At 50.9% G+C, this 20,934-nt stretch overlaps 1 protein-coding gene across 1 annotated transcript; it reads right to left on the bottom strand.

The window, feature by feature from the left end:
• Nucleotides 1-1,883: 1,883 nt before the first annotated feature.
• KRT85 (keratin 85) lies at nt 1,884-9,412 on the bottom strand. Its single transcript, NM_001075913.1, is given in 9 exon segments — nt 1,884-2,889; nt 3,577-3,608; nt 4,337-4,557; nt 4,949-5,074; nt 5,337-5,501; nt 6,158-6,253; nt 6,397-6,457; nt 7,031-7,239; nt 8,941-9,412. Coding segments are annotated over 9 exon segments (1,524 nt in total). The 5' UTR covers nt 9,361-9,412; the 3' UTR covers nt 1,884-2,695.
• Between the last annotated feature and the right edge of the window lie 11,522 nt (nt 9,413-20,934).

Raw genomic sequence — 20,934 nt, 5'->3', positions numbered from 1 at the left:
CTTGAGCCAGACCCATGGTAACATCAAGGCATTTTTCCTAAAGCACAGGCTACTGCAGAGACCCAGAACCACAGGAAGTGGCAAGGCTGGAAAATGCTTATCTCACCCACCCTTAAGCTGATGCCCAGAGCATGGAGGCCACTTCTTGCACAGCGCATTACTGAGACATGGCAGAGCTGATGCTCAAATTTTGATCTCCTGACGTTTCAGCCCTGGTGACTTAACCTTTCTTGTAGATGGATGACGTGCCCTAAATTGAATGTTGGCCTACTGTGACTACGACCATGCCCTGGAGACCCATAGAGGTGGGAGAAAGAAGGGGAGGGGGCCAGAAACTTGGAGGAGTCCTGTCTGGTATCAGCCAGCAAACCGTAAACAGCAGCCGCCTCGGCACTCAGGAAGGGCCAGCAGTCTCCCTGGAGTTGCAGCCCTTTGGGCCTGAAGTGAGGATTCATCAGAATGCAGGGGACCTTAACTTTCCTTCCAGGGACAGGCTAGGGGATGGGGCAGCAGAGGAGGCCAGCAGGCGGAATAGTGATGGCTAATCTGTTCTCTAATGGAGAGATGGAGATGAGTCCAAGAGGGCTGATGTCTACACCTCTGCTCGACCAGCCTGAGTTCACCCAAACATCCCAGGCCTGACATGTTCTGGAATCCCATCTGGAACTTAGTTGGGGGCAAAGCCAGGAAGAGAAATTGCCTGGAACTTCTTCCAGAAACTTCCAGCTTGATCTAGTGTCCAGACACACCCAGTGATAGCCATGGTCTGAGCCACAAAGAAAGAGTCAGAAGTCCTCAGGGTTTGAGACGCTGTCGGGCAGGAAAGGGAAACGTGTGTGTGTGTACGAAGCAGGAGGGAAGGTGGGCAGAGGGAGCACTGAGCAAAGGCAAATAGGAAGAAGGGTGTGGAGTAGCTGATATGTCCAGGTGGGATGGTCCCTGGAGGCCTCAGAGAGCAGTCTTTCCACAAAGTAGAGCCTGAATCTGAGAAATTGAGCATCCAGGTGGAGGGGTTGTACAGGACTGAGGAGCAAGTGTGGGAAGACGAGCTGGAGGAGACTGTGTCTGGCCTAAGGAGCACGTGCATATGCTGGGAAATTGTTTGAACCAGGTGGTAGGGGATAAGAGCCATGAGTTTGGGATTCTGGCTGTTGGGGGGAGGTGTGTGTGAGGAATGAGGAGAAAGTGGTCATGTGGGAATCTGGAGCTGTGGTCCAGGACTGAGGGGTCTGAGCTGGAATCAGGCTATGGAAGTGGAGAGGAAGAGGCAGCACCACTGGGGGGCTGGGGCTGGAAGGGGCTGGTCAGCTAGAGATGGAGCAAGTGGGAGCTGAGCGTCAGACATGTTGGAGAGTTGGATGTAGTGGGAATTCCTAATAATGTGCTTTCCCAACCTTGAGAAATTTCACAGAAGTAGCACTTGGAAAAACAGCAAATGTTACAAAACTGTGTTGTGATTTTTCTTCACGTTTTTCTTAGAATAATAGCCTTGTTACAAACCCCAAGGCCAGACCCAGAAGGGAGTATGACTGGGATCATGAAAGCATGGACCTTGGAACACCAAGTCAGTGTCAGGTATGAACACTGCCTATGCACTTGCTGACTGGTCCTGAGACTATCCTAGAGGAGAATGGCCTGGGGTAAAAACAAGGAGATTTGGACTATGTCACGGTAGTGTCTTGGGGAAGAAAGATCAAAGAAAGTTTTGTAGTCTGCCATTAGAAATAAAAGCTGGACTCAGAGTGGACTCTGCACCTCAGTCCAATAGAGGCTGCAGGTCCCCTGACCCATTGCACCAGATTTTGTGTTCTGTCTTCATTCTCGTTGCTCACTCCCAGGCCATTAGGGCAACAGTCGGAGACATTGCCATTCACAAGATCACATGTCTTTGCATCGCAGCAGCATTTATTGAAACACAGATTGAGGCAACCCAGAAGGCACGGCACCCACAGACAGTCATAATAAGAGGGAGACCCAGAAAGTGGCCTCCCCTTCTCCAGCCCACCTGCTCTGGATTGGACAGATTCCCCCTGCGCCGGCAGGGGGCGATCTGGAGCAACCATGGCGTTTTCTTTGAAATCTGTTAAGGTGTATTGAATAGCAAGACCTGTCCAAAGTCAAAAGAATTCCCCCCACAAGAGGCCTCTCAACTCGGACGTCACAGGAGGATTTTGGCTGGAACAGGTTAACCCAGAAGAAGGCAATCAGTTAGAGAGACAAGCAAAATACAAACTCAAATGACCAAGGGGCAATTCCTGCAGAGAACTTCCCAGCCAGGACAAGGGATCTGCTGGAGTGGGGGCGGCTTCCTCTCTGATTCTAAGGTTGAGGGAGACCTGACTGGATGGTTCGGCTTATTCCTTGTGCCAGAGGAAGACTGAGTTTTCATGATGCCCAGCTGCCCTGGGTGATTGGGAGGGTCCCAGAGAGCTTGGTGAGTAACACAAATTGGCCGCGGGAATTTAGCATTCAAATCGGAGTTGAGTGAAAGGGCTGGGAATGACTCTTTCTAACTGAAGCCTGTTGGAGAACCAGGAAAACAACTCCCTAAAAGGAGAAGGTGGTGCGGAGAGCGGCGGAGGGTCCTTCCCTTGTAGGAACACATGGAAGATTCTGGAAGCAAGCACACAATTTTTTTTTTTTTCCCATTCACACACCCTTCCGTGCTGGGGGGATGCAGGCGGGGCCTCTGACTCTACGCAAAACGGACAGACCGGCTGCTCCCGCAGCTGAAGCTGGAGGCACGGGGCTGACAGGGGACGCAGGAGTCGGGCGCCAGCACTGTGATGCTGCCCCCGGTGGCCACGGGGCCCGAGGCGATCTGGCGGCCTGCGGTGGTGCTATACGTGAGGCCCCCACAGGTGACTCCACCGCGTGAGCTGCTGACACCTGTGGGAAGAGAGGGGACAGGGAGGGCTGAATGGACCGCAGTGATGTCACCAACCCCAGGACAGGCCCCCAAGGGCTTCTGCATGCATGAGCTTCCTCCTCCCCGATGAGTTTAGTGGTTCATAACTCAGATCCTGTTCTCAGCACCTCAGCCTTCTAGGGCACCCAGGCGAGAAGGAAGCAAGTACCCCCAGATTCAGTGGCAAAGCTGAAGTGAAGTGAAGTCGCTCAGTCGTGTCCGACTCTTTGTGACCCCATGGGCTCTAGCCTGCTAGGCTCCTCTGTCCATGGGATTTTCCAGGCAAGGGGGTACTGGAGTGGGTTGTCATTTCCTTCTCCAGGGGGTCTTCCCAACCCAGGGATTGAACCCGGGTCTCCCGCATTGGAGGCAGACGCTTTGCCATCTGAGCAACCAGGGCAGCCCAGGGGCGAAGAGGCTGCCTTCTTATTTCCCGGGTATGCAGTTCACACATTCACCAGTGGAGGGCGCCCAAAGATGCCTTTGCTTAGTGCCTCCAGGGAGAAGGTAAGGGGGTCGTGGCGGGGCGTAGTGGGGGAGGGAGCAGGGGGCATGAAAGGCCCCCTCCCAGGTCTGGAACTTTCCAGGTCCTGTAGGTTAGGCTGTCCGGCTCAAATCTGCCCATCAATAAAGCCAGTTTTCTAGGGGGGTTTCAAGCAGGTACTTACAGACATTCACAGAGCCCACTCCTTCGCACAGCCTACAGGAAAGAAAAGTCTAATTAATTCTAAGCACTGAGCTGGATTCCTTGAGGCAGCTTCCTTGAAGCTTAGGCACAGAGAGGGCCCTGCTGTGTACAGATCCAATTCCCCGGAGGCAGGAAGTGCTCCCTAGAGTTTGCCTTAAATGCTCACACTCCTTTAACTATTCACTGACCACAGAGACAAGGCCTTCTGCTTTTCAGCAGAGGTGAGTGAAGCTATGAAATCCACGTGCTGCTTCCAATCGGAATGACTTGGCCCACCCTGGATAGTGCCGATCAGGCTTACAGAAAGCATGTGAAAGGGCCTGGTACCAATGAAGAGCTATAGCATAGACTGCATCGACCTTATAATGTACTGGCTTCCAGGGCAGGCCAAGCGGCAGCCTCCTGTAGGAAGCTACTGGAAGAGAGTGGATTTCAGAGCCACAAGTCTTGCATGAGGGTCCTGGCTCTTCTGCTTATTAACTGTGTAGCCCCGAAAAGGTCGCTGAACGCTGGGCCTTATTTCCTTATCTTTGGATGGGAAAAACAATACCTGGTTTGTGAGGATTAAAATGAGCACGGAGCACAGGCCTAATAAAGTGTTCATAAATTATTATTTCTATTGAAGCCTGAGCTGTACTAGCAGTGGGCAAAGATGCAGTTCCCACTTGGGTTCAGGGAAGTTCACCCCCAGAGGACCAGGGCCGCCTCCTTCTAGACTCCCAAGGTTTCCTCAGCCTCACCTCTGCTCCTCGCCCTCCAGCAGGCGCCTGTAGGTGGCGATCTCGATGTCCAGGCCCAACTTGGAGTTCATCACCTCCTGGTACTCCTTGAGCAGGCAGGCCATGTCCTGCTTGGCCTTCTGAAGGGCTTCCTCCAACCCAGCCAGCTTGCAGCGGGCATCGTTAAGGGCCGCCTCACCCTGCTGCTCAGCCTCAGCCACTGCGGCCTCCAGCTTGGTCCGCTGTGGGGAAGGAGATGTGAGGATGGGAAGGCGCAGCTAGGCTCATCTGAGCCAAGGGAGCTGGGGCAAGGATCCCAGACAAAAGTTAGGTTAACCTCCTATGAGCAGGTAGTTAATGGGACTATGAACACAAGGGAGGTGATGGACACTTTTCATCATTTCTTCTTGATGGTGCTGCAGGGTGGCCAGAAGGGGGATATCAGTGATCTGGCTCATCTCAGCTCCTGTGCTGTGTGAAGTGCCAGGGCCCCAGCCCCCTCTCTGGGCCCCTGCTTCCTCACGGGCACACTCTGAGGCCTGATTAGGGCTAGACCTTTGTTCTTCTGCAGGCAAAGGGCCTGGTGCTACAGTTTTCCTGTGCTGGGTATTCAAGCCCTCCCAGAACCCATACCTGGCACTTGGCATTTTCAATCTCAGCTGTCAGCCTCTGGATAATGCGGTTCAGCTCGTTGATCTCCTCCTTGGTGCGGCGTAGGGTCTCCCCATGCCGGATCACCGTGGCCTTCATCTCCTCACACTGAGAGGAAGCAGAGAGGCTCCTGAGGCTCAGGATGGGACAGCTCATCCACTCAGGACAACTTGGATAATTGTGCAGGTTGCACAGTATTCAGCGTGTGCAACTATACATGGCCACCTTGCTCTGACACCCAAATTGAGATCTGTCTCTTTCTCGACATCCCTAAAGATCAAAGTCCCCAGGCAGAAGAAGCCTTTTCTAATCCACACTTCATATCCTTTCCAGTGCCATGTCCAGGAGGCAGGTGTTCTGGACCACTCACCTTGTTGCGGTACCAGGACTCAGCCTCAGCCCGGCTGCGACTGGCAATATCATCGTACTGAGCCTTGATCTCGGCGACAACACAGTCCATGTTCAGGTCTCGGCTGTTGTCCATCTTCACAATGACTGAGGTGTCTGAGATGTGGGCGTTGAGGATCTGGATCTCCTGGGGTGGGTGCCAAAAGCCAATGCATTTGGTTCTGGTGTCTGGTCTGGGTCACATGCTCTACCCCTGGGGGCTGTCCACTCCCTGGGGGACCCACTGGTCATGCATGATTCATGACTCCCACTCGCCTTCGTTCACACACAGGTACATCATCAGTGAAGCTGGAAGGGGCTCTAGAGATCAGCTGGGGACAGACTTTACAAATGGGGAAACTGAATCCCAGTGTATGAAAAAGGCCTGACTCAACGTCATTCAGCAGGGAAGCTCGGGTATGAATGCCAGGACTAGTGATCTGTCCAGGAATTAAGACCCCTCTCTCACTGGAAACCCACCCTACCCACCCCCCGCACTCTCCACCCCACGTATACACTTTCATATCCATGTAGAGACCTATACGCACTCAGACCAGCCACAGGCACACACAGGCAACACCCAGAGACCACAAGCACAGAGAAGCCCAAGCACACACGTGCTCCACAGTCCTCGGTGCTCACGTGCACGTGTCTGTGACAGCCTCACAGTACGCCCACTTGCATGTGTGTGTGTGTTCCTTACATGCTGTCATCCCTCAGGGGGTGAATGTGCACACAGTCTCCGCTCTGGGTCCCCTCACCTTCCCTCCCCTCTTCCAGGCTGGTTGGCAGGGGCCCCCTCACCTCGTCATAGAGGCGCTTCAGGAAATTAGACTCCTCCACCAGGGCCTCCACGTTGGCCTCCAGGTCTGACTTTCGCAGGTAGGCACAGTCCACATCCTGGTGGTGGGGTAGAGAGGAGGGGGCGAGCGTGTGGGAGGAGGCCCCGGGAAGGTGCTCTGGGTGGGTGTGGCGACCAGTCCCACTGGAGGTTGTGCGCACAGAGGTGCCGCTCCCTCCCTCCCGGAGCCCATCCCCTTTACCTTCTTTAGAACCACGAACTCATTCTCCGCTGTGGCCCTCAAAGCCACCTCCTCTTCATACCTGTGTGTGAGAGAGTCAGAGGCTGGAGCTGAGGAGTCAGGGTTTGGCAGCCATCCTGGGCAAGCTCTTCTGGGAGTCAAATGGGGTGAACTCTGCAAACGTTATCCCGTTCTCTCCCCATTCTATTTGTGCATTGTTTGTGGGCTAGCCCTGTCCCAGCCTGGCTCATTCCACCTGAGTCCTGCTGCCTCTGGGATGAGATCAGAGAATGCACATTCCATGCCCAGGTCTACAATCATCTTTCCATCCATCCTAGATCCAAAGAGAGCTGGTGCCACGGGCAGAGTGGATGTGGAGCCTGGGTCAGGAAGGGGAGCAGGAGGAGCAAGAAAGCCATGGAACCCCACTGGGCTTCCTTACTCCTCTGAAACCATCTCTAAGACCCATGGGCCTCCAAGGAGTTGAGGTGGAGCCAAAGAATCTGAAGAAACCTAGGCTCCTACTGCCCATCCTCTTGGGTAGCAGGCAGCCCCTCTTGGCAGACAGGCAGGAATCTTAATGAAGCTGCTTCAAGAGGGTTGTGGGCAGAGCCTTCCCCCTTAACCCTGTTACCACAGGTGGTGCCACACTCACTTCTTCTTGTAGCCCTCCAGCACCTCCTGCACGTGGTTGAGCTCTGAGGCCAGCCTCCCGCCGTCGGCCTCCACATGCTCAGCCTCCCGCCTCAGCGTCTCGATGTAGCCATTGAACAGGGGCTCCAGGTTGCTCTCGCAGCAGCGCTGGTTCTGGTAGAACTGCCACTTGGTCTCCAGCAGCTTGTTCTGCTGCTCCAGGAAGCGCACCTGCCGCCCAGAGTGGGAGAAAGAGACTCAGGAGGAGCCCCGGGAGGTGTCTGGTTCCCCAGAGTTCTCTCTTCCCCTGCCCTGGTGCCCGCTGAACAGCCGGGGCCAGGCGGGGGTTGAGCCCTGGAATCCCTGCGACTCAGGGGGCCTTGCTCCCAGCCCCCCAGGGAGGCACTGTGGGTGGGAGTGACCCAGGCTTGAGGCCAAAGGTCAGATTCACATCCCAGGTCTGCCACTGTAATGGCAGCTGTCTCACCTCTGGGTGCTTGGTTTTCTCATTCCAAAACAGAGATGATAATAGTACCTTCCTTAAAGTTGTAAAGATTGAACAAGTTGCTACATGTAAAGTGTTTAGAAGAGTTTCTGACACACAGGAAGTGCTCAACCAATTTAACTATGACTTTAATTACAAGTTCTTCATTTATTCATGTAAGCAACAAACATTTATTGAATACTTACTGTGTGGTCCCAGGGCTTGTGCTAAGATACACACACACACACACACACACCTTTATCTATGACTGCACCTACCAATCAATTTTATTCAATTCTCACAACCCTATGGGGGGAGATCTTATTTCCCCTATAGTACAGGAGGGGAAAAGGAGACCCCAAGGTATGAAATGACTAACTTATCATCTCATAATTAGTCAGGAGTCAGGATCCTACGTTCCTTGAGCCTCCTTCACCTGCCTGTCACCATGATTTATCTAGTTCAGTTCAGTTGCTCAGTCGTGAGAACCCTATGAACAGTCTGTCTAAGCAGCTCCCTAAGCTCTCAGCTTCAATTTGTTATTAAAAAAATAGAGATGGTAATATCTACTCCAGTGAGTCATTTCAAGGATTAACTGAGATCACTAAAGAAAGTGATAATAAGAAGGTCCCCCTTACTGTCCTTCACCCCAGGTCCCAGACCTGAGTCTGGTCCTATCTCCTCTGCTGGAGTAAGGCCCCATGGACAGAGCCCACACGAAGGGAGGTGCAGCTGTGACCTTTCTGGGAGGCAGCCAGAGGGCAGCTGGGGATTTCTCACCCTCTGCACCGGTGGGTCTCTTCTCGCCAGTCTAGTGGCCTCCCCTCCTCCATTCCCAGCTCTGCACCCATGAAGCAGCCTGGCAAGCCTGGTTGGTTGCCTATCACATCTCCTCGCCCACTACTGTCCTTGGAAGAATGCTAACAGCTAACATTTATCACTTTCTATGTGCCGGCACTGATTGCACAGGAGCCCAGTTAATCTTCAAAGCAAACATATGAAGCCGGTTCTATCAAGGGGACAAGCAACAGGCCTGAAGATTCGCACTGTGAGCAGAGGCGGGGAGGTGGGGAGGCGGCAGGGCTCTGAGCAGAGCTCCAACTGCTTCCCAAGATGCCCCACCACAGGCCTTCTTTTCTCCCCACTGCCCCTCTGCTCGTCCAGCACCCAGCGCCCAATGTTTCACGGCAGCTCGGATATTCCCATGTTGTCTTGTCTCTGGAAGCACAAACCCTTTACAGCACAGACTCAATTTCTGGACCATGCTGGGCTGCGGTATAGATACACTTTGCTGGAATTACATGAGAAAAATAAATCCTTCTGTGAAGATTGGCCTGCATTTCCCTCCGGTGGCTGGCAGCCATACGCTGGCTCCCCTGAAGACTGGGACCTTCCTGAGGGGAAGGCAGGGCCGGGGCCATCTCTGGACCATCCCAGGCCTCACTGACCTTGTCGATGAAGGCAGCGAACCGGCTGTTGAGGTTCTTGATCTGCTCCTTCTCCTCGTGCTTCACGCACTGCGCATTGGGGTCGATCTCCAAGTTGAGGGGCGTGAGGAGGCTCTCATTGACTGACACGGTGGTGATGCAGGGAGGGCTGAGGCCGCCCACGCCACCGGAGCGGTACCCGAAGCTGCGGTTGCAGGAGCCAGCACGGAAGCCGCCCACCGCTATGCGAGGCCCACAGGAGCCCAGGGCCGAGACGCTGCGGCTGCCAAAGCCCGTCAGTCCCCGGTAGCAGGACACGCCTCGGTAAGGGGCGGCGGTGATGCAGCAGCGGCTGCCCGTTTTGGGGGCCACCGCGGAGCAGGAGCTGAAGGTCCTGGTGACGGAATATCCTGGACTGATCCTGTAGGAACGGCACGACATGGTGTGGGTCTGAGTGGATGGAGGTTTGAGCAAGGGAGTGTTGAGAGCGGCGGGTGCGCTACGTAGGATGCTTCTGGACCCTCTGATCCTCCTCGGTCCTTTTATTGGTGGAGAGAGCTGGGGTTGGCTACATGAAAGAAGTGAAAAGTCATTTTATGTTGTTTATTGGCTTGGGGAGTTTGCCAACAACTCTCCAAGGACTCGTCTTAAAGGTGAGCTCAGCAGTGACTCCCGGCCTCCGTAAAAGTATTGAAGATGTTATTAGGGACACTGTGCGTTTGCACTTTTCATCTTCAAAGCTCGTTTACATACATTAGGGTAATTAATTTTCCCGCAGTCTCCTTGTGAGATGGCCTCAACCCACACCTGGAGACGGGTTTCAACACAACAGTCTGGAGTGGCTGAGTGTGGGGTAGGGACTGGGGCCACCATCTCCAGGAAGAAGTTCTAGGGCCCCAGGTTGGGGGAGACCACCAGAGATCATCACCTCTGTCCTCGGGGCTCCATACAGGATACATTCTCAGGTATATCGTTGTGTTTCAGGGGCAGATAGATCAAGAGAGCCCAAACCCATTCAAGCAGCATGTCTTGGAGGTGGTTCAGGTCCAGAGAGGCTGTTTTGATCATGCTTCCTGCAGGGCAGAGGGTTGAGCTCATGGTCTCCTAGAACCTTCTGGATTCCAGCTTGAAAGGTTCTGTTCCAGGGCCTTCATTTCTCACCCACAAAACTACAAACCACTTAACTCTCAGTGGCCACAATAATGGCCTCTTGTGGATAATGGGGAGACTCCCTTTAGATACTTTCTCCCACTTGACTGAAAGGATGGGAGAACCCAGTTCCGGGAAAGCCTTGATGCTTCAAACTTGCTCTGGACACTGTCTCTTGGCTCTTTAAGAAGAAACAGGTCCTGTGAGTCCCAGTTCCTTCCAAGACCACCAGCCAGGGGAGGGGCTCACCCTGTTTGCCAGCCCTGGAATTGTCACTCCTGGAAGAACATTCAGAGACTGCTCTGCGCAGAGACGGGGGAGGAAGGCAGCTTTTCTTATTCGAGGACACTGTGATTTCTGGCTCCCACAGGTTCTGAACTCTTGGTTCTTTCCAAAGTCCCCTCTTTCCTATGTGTCCTGGGGCCACTTATTAACATAATGATGGCTATTCTTTAATGCTCATTGAGTACAGACCTGGGGATGTCGTCTATACCCCCAGGGAGGCTCGCCAGGCCCCTGAGAGGTTAGGAACTTCAGGAAGAAGGGCAGAGGAACTTCCTCTGAGGGTGGCAACTCCTCCAGGGAGCCTGCCAGAACCGAATGCTGTCCCTGTGCTGCTGTTCCTGGATCCTCCCTGGACGCCCCACGTTCTCTCCAGGGTCTGCCCTTGACTTCACAGCCAGAGCCACTGCAGGTCTTTGCCTAGCACCAGGCTAGCTGGTTTCTATCTCCACATCCCACACCTGTGTTTCCAAGTATGGCAGAGGCCTTGGGGAAGCGAGGAGCAGGTGGCCTCAGCTGGCACCAAGTAATCTTCAGATCATAGTCACCCGTGGTGAAGCAGCAGGTATTTAGCAACCTGGGCAAGGGAGTCCAAATCGGAAGGCCTGGTTTAAATGCCAGCTTGGACACTTCCTAGCTGTGTGGCTCTGGGGACGTTCTTAACCTCTCTGAGCTTCTGTTTCCTTGGCTGTAATGTGGAATTCATTCTTATCTTCCAGGGTTGTTGGGGGGATTAAATGGATAATACACAAGAATGTACTTTGGGGACCAAAAGGGTTTGTGTAAGGGAAAGGGATCCTTGCTTCCTATCAGAAATACCCCTGCTGCTCCGCTCCGCACCCTCTCACTCAGCAGAGAGTGGGCCTGCTCCTTGCCCCACCCACCGGCTTCACTTCTTCTGCACGTTTATGATTTCATAATCCTTTCAAGTCTGCTTTTAATGTTTTCTTTAACCTGATTTCACTAGTGTAAAAATTTGAGGTGGAGTCTGGGGTGGATAGAGGAGGCCATACTGGGGATCAAGGAGGGGATGGTTTCCCAGCCGCCACCCCTTAAGCAGGGGTCCTGCTGGCCTGGACCCAGGGATGTATTCTTGTGCCTTGGCCAGATGGTGGTGTAGACCTGGAGTGGCGGGGTGGGGCCAAGAGGGTTTTGGGCCCTTTGAAGGGGAGGAGGGTCGGAGCCGAGCATGGGAGATGGAGGATGGGTGGGTCCTCTGCTCTGTCAGCCTGGACAGCCCATTAAACCTCACCTGCTGTAAGCTCAGCTCTCCTCAGCTTATTGAAGAGGATGGAAGACCCATTTCTGCCTCTTGGCAGCAGGAGGGAGTGGAGGCTTTGGTCCAGAGGGAGATGCCTGTGTCAGTGGTACCCCATGCCCCTAGCGCGTGCACACATACACACACACACACACACACACACACCCCTCCACCTCAAATTGGGCCTGGGCACTGAGGATGGGAAAGGGGAACCAGGGACTCAGGAGACCTGGGAATGCCACACTGCCTTCAGAAATAAGAGACCCATCCAGGACCAGCGGGACCACTCAGAACAAGGGTGAGAGTCCCTGGGCAGGTGTGCTGGGAGTGAGGGCAGGCCCTGCCAGGTACAGGGATGTGCCTGTGGCTGCTGGGTGAAGTTTGCATTACTGCAGGTGGCAGCAGAGCCCAGGGCTGGTGGGGTCTGCTCAGGAAGTCCATCCACATGGTGCTTTAGATTGAAGGGACTGGGCTGGAGGGGGAGGCTGAGTCCTTATGGGACTGTTTCAGGGTCATCCCAGGCAAGTGAGAAACTCACAGATCAGGTCAGTCTGGCACAACACCCTGGGGAGTTTGTGTAGACCCATGGGGAAACAATGGAAACAGTGGCAGACTTTATTGTTTTGGGCTCCAAAGTCACTGCAGATGGTGATTGCAGCCATGAAATTAATAGACGCTTGCTCCTTGGAAGAAAAGCTATGACCAACCTAGACAGCATATTAAAAAGCAGAGACGTTACTTTGCCAACAAAGGTCCGCCTAGTCAAGGCTATAGTTTTTCCAGTGGTCATGTATAGATGTGAGAGTTGGACTATAAAGAAACCTGAGTGCCGAAGAATTGATGCTTTTGAACTGTGGTATTGGAGAAGACTCTTGAGAGTCCCTTGGACTGCAAGGAAATCCAACAAATCCATCCTAAAGGAGATCAGTCCTGGGTGTTCATTGGAAGGACTGATGTTGAAGCTGAAACTCCAATACTTTGGCCACCTAATGCGAAGAGCTGACTCACTGGAAAAGACCCTGATGCTGGGAAAGATTGAAGGCAGGAGGAGAAGGGGAGGACGGAGGATGAGATGGTTGGATGGTATCACCAACTCAATGGAGATGAGTTTGGGTAACTCTGGGAGTTGGTGATGGACAAGGAGGCCTGGAGTACTACAGTCCATGGGGTTGCAAAGAGTCGGACATGACTGAGCAACTGAACTGAACTGATCGGACCTGGGCCTTTACCATCTGATTCTATCCCAGGGTGGGCAGAGAATCCATAGAACCACACCCATCTCTACCGTCCCCCGAAGCAGTTGGCTTAGTGAGACCAGATCCTTATCTGGGTGCTGGGGTGGGAGCCAGACCTCCTTTTACTGGCCTTCTCCTGCCTTACTGCCCACATATGCCCTATAGTTTTCCCACACCCCTTTCCCTATCTCCAAGCTTTCTTGCCTGTCACACCTTTGCCTGAAATGTCCCAGAACAGTTGGCCACTTCCTCCAGGAAGCCTTTGGGGACTCTTCAGAGGGAGACTGTGATTCCTTCTCCTCTGTCTCCACAGCAGTGCACCAGTACTCTTCCTGGGGCTCCCCAGGTAGCTGCAGTTACTGTCTTGCACATCCTTTTGTCCTGGGTGCTGGCTTTCATCAGCCCTTCAGTTCTGTCCCCTCCCGCACTCACACCTTGTGAAGGCCACACCCAGTATCAGGAATGTCCATTTGAGAACCCGTGGCCCTCCCATAATTTAACATGCTCCTGAGAGGCCACTTCTTCCAGGAAGTCTTCAAGAGCTAATTGGGTGAGAGGTTTTCTGCTCCACCCTGGAGTCCCTGGCAGCTTCCTCGACTCTTGAAGTCCGTCTCCCAGGCTTTCTGCAGAGGCGTCACTGCTCAAATTCACACCCGCCACAGATGCTCCATCTTCCTCCCACATGTTATCCAAGCTTGGATACTTGCTGGGGGACACACGTGCTGTTCTCCATACCAGGAGTCATGACCTCCCTTCCCTTCTGCTCTCTTTCTTGTACTTACAATTCCCTTGCTGCTAAGAGGGCTTCCTGGACTCATCCAAAGATAGAGGAGTGCTGATACCTTCTCATCCTACCCTGTCTGTCCTAGAGCTGCCTGTTGACCCTTATAGTTTCATATATGTATCTGCCGGGGTTCTCAGAGACCATCTCACTGTTCTCCTTGGATAGTGGGATCCTCTGGGATTGATCCTGATGGCTGTGATGAGCAAGGCCTCGATAGTTTCCCACTCAGATAATCCACCTTGGGCATTGCCCATCACCTCTGCTGGTCTTCTCCACACTTTTATTATGTGTCCAGATCTACGCCACCTCCTGGTGGTGGGACACAGTTCTGAGACGGTCTTTTGGCACTAGGACAGTTTCTCTGGCTTTTGCAAGACCTGGGTGTCACTGAGAGACCCTCTGTGAGAGGAGTGAGGCCAGAGCCACAGGGAGGCATTGAATGAATGCCAGACCCTCCCCAGTGCACCCGGGGCCGGGCGCTTCATCCAGCTGGCAAAGCCGCTCTTTGCACCTCCCCATCTTTCCTCTGATGGGCTTCCCTGCTAGGAACTCTAGACTTTTCTCCCAAACCCTGTCCACATGCCTTCCTGCAGGCAGCTTTCTCTGGTGGCTTTACTGTTTCCTGATGGCTACTTTGGGTCAGAGCAGATGCTCAGTAAACACAGAGCCTCGAATTTCAAAGCTGGACCACATTAATGGTTTTGAAGTTTTCTTCCTCTCCTCCTCCTTGTCCTCTTCTACCTCCTCCCATCCCTTTCCCCTCTCCTTCTCTTCCTCGTCCTCCTTCTCCTCTCCTTCTTCAGCAGTAGAATCATTTCTCTAAATCTTAGGAGTAAAGCAGCTATATAAATCTCTCTCTCTATTTATCTATTTGGTTATAAAAACAGGTAAGATGGACATGCTGGTCTCTTTGCTTGCTTTGGCCCCCTCTACTTCAGTGATTCCCTTAAGACATTGAGCTGTGTCACTCCTCTGCTCAAATGCCCAGATAATTCTCCATTTCACTCAAAAGAAAAAGAAAAAGAAAAAGTCTAAGGCTGCACTGCCTGTCCTTGTTATTACAGTTCTCAACTCATCCCCTTGTTCTGGGCACCCACTCTGGCCTCCCTCTGCTCCTCACACACACACACTGCCTACTCCTGACCCAGAGCCTTTGACTGGCCCTTCTTCCCTGAATGCTCTTCCCTCTGCCACATGGCTTGCCCTGTTGCCACCTGCCTTGCGGGTCTTTGCTCAGATACAGCCTCTCAAAGAGGTTTCTCTGGCATTTCTTTTAAAAACGGCAGCCTGCCTTTCCCTCTAGAGCATTCTCCACCCAGCTTATCTGGCTCTAATTTCTTTTTTCTGTAGCACTTAACACCTTGTAAAATACTGTAATTGACTTGTTTAGTCTATTTCTTGGTTATTGTCAGTTTCCTCTCACTCCAAAATAAACTCTATGGAAGCAGGGATTTTCAGTCTTTTTGTTCATTGATGGTTCCCAAGCACGTAGAACAGTGTTGGGAATATAGTAAGTGCCCAATAAATATTTGTGGGCTGAGTCAATGTGCAAATGAATAGATGTTTTGGATACTTTGAATATTTTGTGCTTGGCAGAAAATGCCGCAGACGGGAAGCGCTGGCCCTTGAGCCCCAAGGAACATAGTTGGTATGAAAAGCATGGAACTCAGAAGCCTCCATGGCTCTTTTCTGCTTCGGGGTTGTGGTTTTCTGAGCATCTCTGAGAACCAAGACGGACAGAGACGCAGCATGGTGAAAGCGACGCTGTGGTGGGCTGGTGAATGGGGGGTGGGTTCCTTTCCTTAAAGTTGCCATTCAGAGTTGCAGTGTTTGTGTCCTAAACACAATTTTGGAGGAAAAAAATTTGTTTTTAAAAGACTCCCCTCTGATAACACAGGGAACTACACTCAACATTTAGATGGGGAAACAATGGAAACAATGACAGACTTTATTTTCTTGGGCTCCAAAATCACTGCAGATGGTGACTGCAGCCATGAAGTTAAAAGACGCTTGCTCCTTGGAAGAAAAGCTATGACCAACCTAGACAGCATATTAAAAAGCAGAGACATTACTTTGCTGATGAAGTTCGGTATAGTCAAAGCTATGGTTTTCCCAGTAATCATGTATGGATGTGAGAGTTGGACTATAAAGAAAGCTGAGCACTGAAGAATTGATGCTTTTGAACTTTGGTGTTGGAGAAGACAGACTCTTGAGAGTCCCTTGAACTGCAAGGAGATCAAACCAATCAGTTCTAAAGGAAATCAATCCTGAATATCTAGTGGAAGGACTGATGCTAAAGCTGAAGCTCCAATACTTTGTCCACCTGGTGTGAAAAACTGACTCATTGGAAAAGACCCTGATGCTGGGAAGGATTGAAGGCAGGAGGAGAAGAGGATGACAGAGGATGAGATAGATGGCATCACTGACTTGATGAGCATGAGTTTGAGCAAGCTCTGGGAGTTGGTGATGGATAGAGAAGCCTGATGTGCTTCAGCCCATGGGGTTGCAAAGAGTTAGACATGACTGACTGACTGAAATGAACTGAATTGCTAAGGGAAAAGACTCTGAAAAAGAATCTGTCTATCTATCTCTCTATATTGTGTGGTGTGTGTGTGTGTGTGTGTGTGTGCGCGTGCGCGTGCGCATGCGCGCTTAGTTTGTCTGACTCTGCAACCCCATAGACTTGTAGCCTACCAGGCTCTTCTGTCTGTGGAATTCTTCAGGCAAGAATACTGGAGTGGGTTTCCATTCCCTTCTCCAGAGGATTTTCCTGACCCAGGAATTGAATCTGGGTCTCCTGTATTGCAGGCAGATTCTTTACCAACTGAGCTACTGGGGAAGCCATATATATGCATATATATATATATATATGTGTGTGTGTGTGTGTGTACACACATAAACAAGTTGCTGTGCTGTATACCTGAAACCATTGGAGAAGGAAATGGCAACCCACTCCAGTATTCTTGCCTGGAGAATCCCAGGGACAGAGGAGCCTTGTGGGCTGCTATCTACGCGGTCTCACAGAGTCGGACACGACTGAAGTGACTTAGCAGCAGCAGCAGCAGCATATCTGAAACCAAGATGATTTTGCAAACCAACCATACTTTAATTTAAAAAATAAGCGTAAGGAAATTAATAACAAAAGGAGAAAAAAAAGACTTCCTTCTCTCTCTCCATAATACCCTGCCCTGGAAATGCTTTGAAAAGGCCCCGGGGAAGTTGGTGGCCAGCAGAGGGCAGCAACACCCCACAGGTAGCCAGGCAGAGGCCCAGTCCAGGTTGCAGGAGCAGGAAAGGCTGGGGAGCTGCCTGCCTGCCTGCCTGCAGTTCAGGGCTGAGGGCTTTGCGTGCAAACACTGGCAACAGCCTGCTGACCCTTGGGCATCCACCCGTGTTTGGTAATGGGATGACTGAGCTGCTGAACACAGCTCTTCTCCATTAGCAGTAGAAGTAGACCTGCCACCACCATCACCATCACCATCAAAACAATAGCAACCGTTTATTGTGCACCACTGTGTACCAGGCTATGGCTAAGCACTGTGGTTATGCCATTGTGTGTAATCTCCAGAACAACTTTTTGATATAGAAGCTATTTTCCTATTTTATAGATGAGGCAAGAGACAGAATAAATGACAGATCGAACAGCGTGGTGGTGATGAGTGTGGGTTCTGCACTCAGAATGCCTTTGCTTTGACCACTGGGCCTTGATTTTGTCATTTGTCTAAAGTGCAGTTATTAAGGTGACTACTGCATAGGATTGTTGAAAGAATCAAGTAAGTTAAAACACAAAACACACTAGAAACCCTGCTCAATTCAATCTATATTAAGTATCATTCTTGCCTGTTATTACTTTTGGCCACACAGCTATTAAGTAGAAAACCTGGGATCTGAACTGGGGTTTGCACAAACCAGAGTTCACAAGTTTCATTGAACCTTGTGTCATCTTTGTGGGAGAATCAATGTCTTAACAATATTGAGTCTTATGATTCAGGAACATAGTATATATCTCCATTTACTTGTCTTCTCTGATTTCTTTCATTATTGTTTTGTAGTTTTTAGCATATTGATCATTTTTAAAGCCTTATGCTTAGGTATTTCTCTGTTTGGGTGCTATTATAAGTGATACTTAAAATGTTTAATTTCTAACTGTTTTTGCTAGAATTTAGAAATGCAATTAGTTTTTGTATATTGGCCTCACATCCCTTAATCTTACTAAACTCACTTATTAGTTCTAGCAGGTTTTTTAAAAAGAGAAATTCCTTGGGATTCTCTACGCAGAAAATAATGTCTTCCAAAAATAGAAAGAGTTTTATTTCTTCCTACCCAACCCATTTGACTCCCCCGCCTTTTTTTTATATGACTTTTATTTCTTCTTCTTGCCTTAGTTCATCGGCTAGGCCAGCTTGTGTCATACTGACTAAACATGATGTGAGCAGATACCCTTATCTTTTCCCAGTCTTAGGGAAGACATCATTCAGACTTTCACCATTAAGTAGGTTGTTAGCTATGGGATGTTACTTTGTTGATGAATTTAGTAGATGCTATTTAAATTACTGAAGTTCTCATCTATTCCTAGTTTGCTGTGAGTTTTTTTTTTTTTTAATTGCGACCAGATGTTGAATTTTGTCACATCCTTTTGTGTGTCTGTTAGGTAATCATGATTCTTCCTTTTCAGTCTGTGTGGGTTTTTTTCTTGCTGCACTGGATCTTTGTTGCTGTGTGGGCTTTCTCTAGTTGTGGCGAGCGTGGCTGCTGTCTGGTAGCGGAGTGTGGGCTTCTCGTTTCGGTGGCTTCTCGTTGCGGAGCATGGTCTCTAGTGTGCGGGCTTCAGGAGTTGCAGCTCACGGGCTTAGCTGCCCTGTGGCATGTGGGGTCCTGGTTCCTGGGCCAAGGATTGAAGCCGCGTCCCCTGCACTTGCAGATGGATCCCTAATCACTAGAGCACCAGAGAAGCCCCCCTTTTCAGTCTGTTGATATCATAAATTACATTAATTACATTAGGTTTTTGAAAGTTGAACCTGCCTTGCATTCCTAGGATAAACTCTACTTGTCATGATGCGTTATCCTTTTCTTTGTTGCTGTATTCAATTTACTAATATTTTATTTTTTACATTAAGTTTCATAACATGTATTGATTTGTAGGTTTTTTTTTTTTCTTATTACGTCTTTGGCTGGTTTTGGTATTAGGGTAATGCTGGTCTCATGAAAGGAGTTGGGAAAATTTCCCTCCTCTTATGTTTTCTGGAAGACTCTGAATTTTTCCTTAAATGTTTGGCAAAATGCACCAGTGAAGGTATTTGGGCCTGAAGTTTTCTTTGTAGGAAGATTTTAAACCGCACATTCAATTCCCTTAGTAGAAATATAGCTATTCAGGTAGGACTGGCTCTACAGTTTATGGGGCTTAATGTAAAATAAAAATGCAGAACCCCTTGTTAAAACTATTAAGAATTTAATGATGATGAGAATAGTCATTAAACCTAGTGTGGGGACTTACTATGGTGTGGGATCCTCTGCTGTTGCACAAGACACACACTAAGAGTTCTGGTCACAGTTCCAATGTGTGTGCGTGTGTGTGTGCACACACACACAGGCACATGGGGTTTCTTGTACCAGTGAGCAGCTGGGTGTCCTACAATTCAACTCAATTCTGACACTGTCGACCTGGAGACAGCATCAGATTCCACAGGTCAAGGGTTCAGTCCTACAAGACTGCCCACCCCAACTCTGCTTTAGATGCTAGTTGCAAACCCAGGTTATCATCCAGACTTCTGATCAACTGGTTATAGATTGAAAGTTTCAAAACCTCTTCTTGGGTTTGATTACTTTGCTAGAGTGGCTCACAGAGCTCAGAGAAACATTTTACGTAATAGATTGCCAGTTTATTACGGAAAGATAAAACTCAAGGTCAGATGGGAGAGATGTATAGGGCAAGGTGTGGGGAAAGGGGCTGGGGGCTTCCATGGTCTCACCAGGCACACCCCCCCTCCATATCTCCACATATTCACCAACCTGGAAACTCTTGGAACCCCTAGTCCTTTTGGAGTTTTTATGGAGGCTTCATTACATAAATCATGATTGATTGATTCAACCTCCAACCCCGCTCCCCTTCCTGGAGGTCAGGGAGGGTGGATTGAAAGTTTCAACCCTCTAACCACATGGCTGGGTCTCTTGGCCCCTACAATGATCCCAGAGGAACTGGGGGTGGGTGGGACCTGGGAAACAAATGGAAGGGTTTGCCTTGGTGGAAGGAGGGTGGAGGGCAACACATGGAGAGAAGTGGGCTGCTTGGCATTCTTTTTCAGAGCTTTTGCTGTATGTCTCATCTCCCTTGCTGAACTATGTGCCCCTCCAGGGAGGGGCCTGAGGGCTCTTTTCTTAGTACATCCTCTGTCCCAGGACACCAGTCTCTGCCCTTAGCAAGTCCCCAAGGGATTGAGCTAGTGGAATCTAGGAGGCAAGATCCCCCACCCCCAGCATGACTGGTAAAGAGAGGCCAGAGTCCTAGACATGTTAGCTTGCAAGTTTATTGAAATTCCAGCAACACAAAGAGTAGTACAAACAGGCACCCACCCCAGCCCAGGCCTCCTTGGAGCTTGCAGACATAAACCCTCTTGCAGTGGAAGGCTGGACTTCCCTCACAACACCAGCAGGGGCATGGAGTGTTGCAGGGCCCGCCTCTCCACCAGTACCCATCCACCTCGTGGACTCGCATGCTGGAGTTAAACCAACACCCCAGGAAGAGCAGCAGTCAGGACCGATGCCACTTGGAGAAGAACCATCTCTGGGGACTCAGGGATCCCTTGGGCCACTGAAGATTGTGGCTCCTTCTGGGTCAGGAAGAGGAGAAAAGAACCTTCTGCCAGGGAAAGTTAGGAGAGGGAAGCAGAGGCTGGTGGGCTGAGGACCCCTGGTCTGTGGACAGCCAGCTCTCCATTCTTGAAGTTAATCCAAAGTTAGGATGGTGATGGTGCCCAGGCACATTCTTTCTGGCATTGAACTGGTCCATTTCTCCCCCAACATACTGGTTTTTGTACTTTCTTTAGGCTGTTGGGCTGGGTGGTGAGGAGTGACCCAAAGTTAGGAAACTGGGAGTCAGGGAGAAAGCCAGTCCTTTGGGGCCTGTGGATGGAGCATCTAAGGGGTGTAAAAAATCCCCCCAAAGGACAGAGACCAGGCAGAGCAGCCCGTGGCTTCCCCGCAGGAGGGGTATCTAGAGCACCCTCCAGCCTGACTCAGGGCACCCTGGGGACAGAAGCAGAAGGCGTGGAGATGGTTCTTCTGAGAGCGGTGGCTGGCCAGCACTTCTC

This window comes from Bos taurus, chromosome 5, assembly GCF_002263795.3.
Source record: "Bos taurus isolate L1 Dominette 01449 registration number 42190680 breed Hereford chromosome 5, ARS-UCD2.0, whole genome shotgun sequence".
NCBI lineage: Eukaryota > Metazoa > Chordata > Mammalia > Artiodactyla > Bovidae > Bos > Bos taurus.
Note: the sequence above shows the minus strand (reverse complement) of the source record. Positions and strands in the feature narration are given on the sequence as shown.